The sequence below is a fragment of the Ictalurus furcatus genome, chromosome 28, assembly GCF_023375685.1.
Source record: "Ictalurus furcatus strain D&B chromosome 28, Billie_1.0, whole genome shotgun sequence".
Taxonomy (NCBI): Eukaryota; Metazoa; Chordata; class Actinopteri; order Siluriformes; family Ictaluridae; genus Ictalurus; species Ictalurus furcatus.
Window position 1 is genome coordinate 14,856,661 of NC_071282.1, and position 5,000 is coordinate 14,861,660.

The 5,000-nt window shown below is 38.2% G+C and overlaps 1 protein-coding gene across 3 annotated transcripts in view; it reads right to left on the reverse strand.

The window, feature by feature from the left end:
* Positions 1-1,480, reverse strand: part of tbx3a (T-box transcription factor 3a) — an 8,847-nt gene extending 7,367 nt beyond the window's left edge. For all 3 annotated transcript variants that reach the window (XM_053618548.1, XM_053618547.1, XM_053618546.1), the window contains exon 1: positions 1-1,480. This exon is cut by the window's left edge and continues 221 nt beyond it. In XM_053618548.1, the coding sequence (XP_053474523.1) occupies positions 1-192 (192 nt within the window). In that variant the 5' untranslated portion in view covers positions 193-1,480.
* Between the last annotated feature and the right edge of the window lie 3,520 nt (positions 1,481-5,000).

Below are 5,000 nucleotides of genomic sequence, written 5' to 3' on the forward strand. Positions count from 1 at the left end.
CGCTCCTGGTAGCGAAAGCGAGCCATTTGGTGGCAGTGCCAGAGCCGGGAAGAAGGGCGGTTGGTGGCCCAGCATGGCGCTCATGGCAAACTCTGGTCCCCGGTTAGGTAAAAACGGGTGGTATGCCATACTCGAGCCTTGGATAACTGGATCTCTCATCAGGAAGTTCATCCAAAAGTCCAGATATTGCATATAGCAATATCTGATAGTCTAGAAGTTCTGCCTTGTTTTGTGTTTTCTAACAGTGCTGGAGAGTCCGATTCTTTCTCCAGTTTTTTAGAAATCCGCTGAAATCCAGTTTTGTAAATAAAACCTAAGCATCCACCGCCTAGGTTCGATTAGCCTGGTGTTCTTCGTTAGATGGATTCCAGCAAAGTGACTGCAACAGAAAACAACAGAAGGCTATCCATTAAGTCCTTCGCCGGCGTTGCTGTATAGTTTATCTTCAATGGCTGTTGTACGTGTGTACAGCTCGCTTAGCCAAAACGAGGGGAAAACACACACACACACTCTCTTTCTCTTTCTCTCTCTCTCTCTCTCTCTCTCTCTCTCTCTCTCTCTCTCACACACACACACACACACACATACACAAATACAAAACCAAAAGAGAACGAGTCACAGTGATTTTATTAAATATACGTTCACGTTGCTGGTGTTCAAAATCTACATTCTGCTGGAAACGCGTCCGCTGCGTTTGCGTTTAGATCACTCCTTCCACCTTCCAAACAGACGCACTGGAGGCTCAAATTAATTTCCCCGAGTCCATTAGTTTATTACATAGCCTATGTCTTCACGCGGACACGCGTTTCTTACAAAATAATAAAAAAAATAAAACACACACACACGCACACATACACACACACAAACGTTGGAGAAAGTCCGTTTGGCCCGCGCGGAGGTAGCGAGTTCCCAGCACCGAGATCTGCTTCTGAATTCCATGAGCTCCAGCGCCGTGTGGATGTGACGCGCGTTGCCAGACGCCAGACTCCGTTGATTGGCTCTTTGACGCTTTCAGGACCAATTGTGTGCCTCCGTAGGCGTGGTTTTAACAGGTCGGGTGGAGGGGAAAGACTTCGGACTTATAAAGAGGTGTTTGGAAAAACGCGATTGCCGCCGCGAGACAGCGCTGCCTCGCTCGCTGTTTGCGCGAATAACGTCAACAGACACAGGGCGCGCGAGAGCAAGCGATCCGTAGGAGTCAGCGAAGAAGAGCAAAGCAAAGCCGTAAGAAATCACTGCCTCGTGCGTGTACCGTCACGGCCCAGCCCCTCTCCCCCTCCAAATTCAAAATCCGTACCTTTACATTTGCTTAAAATAAATCTGGAAAAAAACAAAACAAAAACAAAACAAAACAAAAACCCAGTGGACGCACGTAAATCAAAAGCTTTTTTAGATTGACTCTTTAACCGCATTTACACTGTAACAACATTCGAATCGAAAACTGAAAACAAATAGTCCTATGCATTTTCCCTGAACAGAATTATTAATGGATTATAAGGGTTATTATATATGGTTTAATTTTTGATTATATATTAAACTTGTTGCAGAAGGTATTGGCATTTTTCTCAATGGCTTTAATTTTCACCTGAGTTTTGATTTAGAATCTTTCACCTGAAAACGTGAATATGGTGTACCTTTAAACATAACTTAAAGATGCATAATTGGACATCTACTCTAAAATCTAATTAAAGGTACACCGCATGTACCTGCCTAAGTAAAAGATGCATAGCCAACCTACAGAAGATGTACCTTTGATGATACAACCCCAGCTCGAAGGAAAAGTACAGTTGGTTCCTTTATTTCTGAGAGTGTAACTGATTTTGAACAAGCTCTAACACCACATAATCAACACCACCAAATCCCTCTTTTCCTGCATTATCATTATGCATTGCCATTATTTAAGTGTTAGACTTATATATTATAAGGTTCTGATAAGATTCTTATTGTAATTCTTAAATGTTACTTCATGGATTAAAAATAGCCTATCCCCTGATGTATAATTTCTTGACTATTTTTCTACCGCACATTCTCGGAAATCTTTGTCTTCCTGTGGGGCCATGAAGGTACATCTTGAAGGTGCATGTGGTGTTGCTTTAAGGTAAATATATATATATTTTTAAAGATACACTAACCTATATTCCCCGTTTGCAAAATATAGCAAACTATATAGCTATATAGCTAACTCAGCAACACAGCTTAGTACCTTTATTTCTGCGTCTAAATTAAAAACAGCGCTTTCATACGGTGTCCAGAATGTCTTTGAATGGGGAACAGTTGGCGAGATCCAACCCGTAGCCGAAGTTAGTGTGCACATGACAGGCTTTCTGCACACATGGCATGATTCATTTGCATGTAAACAACTCCTAGTTTTGGTCAGTCATGGAAAAAAAAACCCATACAAAATCAGGCCTAACTAATAACACTGGGCAGTCTACTTATTTTTTCTACAAAGTATAATCCGTTAGAGACTCATAGCCACTCTAAATTGTTTAGCATGTCCTTTTTTAATCAGAAAACATTATTTCTTATTATAACAGATAAAATACATTTTCTGTATAGGTTCAATTATACTGGTATGACAGAAAAGCCTTTATTCCTCATATTGCTGATTTATTCCTTTTTAGTGGGTATATGTAAATATGACATTTTATTTATTTATTTTAATTCATTCATTCATTCATTCATTCATTAATCCATTTATTTATTTATTTTCTATTGTACCCAGGCTTCCATTTATTATAACAGCACAGGATTTAATTTAGAAAATGACCTAACTCAGTTCTTATATACATTTGGAATTAACTGCACTGGGACACTCGGTGCTGTTAATTATTAAGTCAAAATGTATAAGTATAAATGATATACTGCTTGACCACTGTGTGTGACTTCTTCTTTTCCTCAAAGTTCATTTCAATTTAGCCGGAGCTGCCGCTAAATAGGAAGCAATGTTGACACAGTGGCACCCTTTCAAGTCCACCAGGCTTAATTAAATAAGCAGCCCTCAGAGAACGGTAAATACACTCTGTGACCCAAGCATGACTGATGATGTTTGCATTGCTTCCTATATCTCTCCTTTACAATGTATGAGAGTGTTATATATATATATATATATATATATATATATATATATATATATATATATATATATATATTTTACGAAAAATGAGTTGACATTAGCCTACTAATTCATGCTATTTGAAAGATTTATTCACACTTTCATTAAGCCTTGAGTTGTCATTCTATTTCACAACCTACTAATGAACCTAAACGTCCTGGAAAGACTAGTTTTAGCACACAAACTCGCTCATTTAATTTAATTGAATATATTTTCACATGTCAGATTCATTTAACATATAATGTGGATGTTTGACTTCCAGTTCTTTTCTGCAAGCTGATAATCCGGTTCTCCATATTTCAGCAGAAATGTATTTTTTAAAACTGTCATGTTGTCATTTTGCATACTTATAAAAATAAAGAATTGCCAGAAGACCATGAAAGTTAGTGGCTTAGTCTAAGCTGAATGAATGTACATCACGGAAGACAAGAATAAGGTATAAACTATGATCTATGGTATCTGTAAAGTCATCCATATACATCCTGAGTCGTGTATACACCCCATAATTGACATATATGTACTTCATCCTCTTGTCTGTAAGACATTGTAATGACATATGCCTTGTGCACAGTTGACCCCAGTTCATTTAGCTTGCTTAAAGTATATCATTAATTGGCTTCTGATTAATGGTCACATAAACAGAGACATGGCAATGAAGCCTCAGTAGCTATACTGCCACACCATGATTCACTTTACCTGTCAATTATTCAGACCTGCGTGTCATTTTTCTTTAAATCCACCAGCGCTTTCATTAGGTTGTGCAATAACTTGCTAGAAGTATTGATGGAAACTATTTTAGTTAATTAGGGGATGTGTTCATTGACTTCTTTTCAAGGAGATTCATTGTGCTCTAAGAGATATACATGAGCAAATGGAGGTGGGGAAAGCCCACAAAAGCACACAAATGACTTAGTTAATCAAAAAGAGGAAATACTCCATAACTTCGAAACTCAATGTTGGAATTTGTTCTTCATATAGGAAAATACTTTTAGCACAGTTGAGATATAGTCATGTGATAATTCAGCGTGTACTTATCACTGATTCTCACAAATTATCACCAATCTAGATGATGAAACAACACAATGCTATCCAACACTGAACATTTGGATGTATAGAGCCCTCTGTGATGCTTTGCTTGCACTATGCAGTGCTTGTTGAAACTTGTTTGTAGCACTTCCAAATATTTATGCATCAAATGGACTTGTGTTGGCAATTTTGTAAGACCTGGTCCGATATGGGATATCTTTTGAAAAGGTTCAGATATCTACAACTAGAATACTGGTTGTCCCGATCATGCATAGTATTCCATAGATTTGAAATAGTTGCTAATCTGCAGTAGACTTTAAACTATCAGGAGAAGCTCTGCAAAACCTGCCAGAATAGTAGGGTGTTAATTGTTTCTGAGTCATCTTGAGTTACAGTGGTTTGGTATTTATGTGGAGACAGACACCTTTGAAATAGAAACTTGAAACAGGCCATGAAGGAGACCACTGCTCTGTGGTGTGTTTAAAGAGACATTTATCGCTTTAGATTTTAGACCATGGTAAAGTGTAATTTCTCAACAATAGGGTCTTAGCCAAAGATTTGTATTCTCTTGCAGCTTCAGGTAAACAGTGACCCCCCCCCCCCCCCCCCCCAAATACTAGTGATAATAAATAAACAATACTCGAAGCCAGAACCAAAAAACTAAGTTCTGGTTCCTTTGTTAGCATGGTAACCCCAATTCTAACAGCAAGAATACATCGTTTTGCATTTTGCGTGCTAATTGTATACTTCCATATGTTGTCTACCACAGGTTTCAGATGGCTGTGTTTATTGTGTGCCTATAAGTTTTGTCTGCATTCAGTTGACAGAGAAACAGGTCCTTATACCATTCTGGTAATGA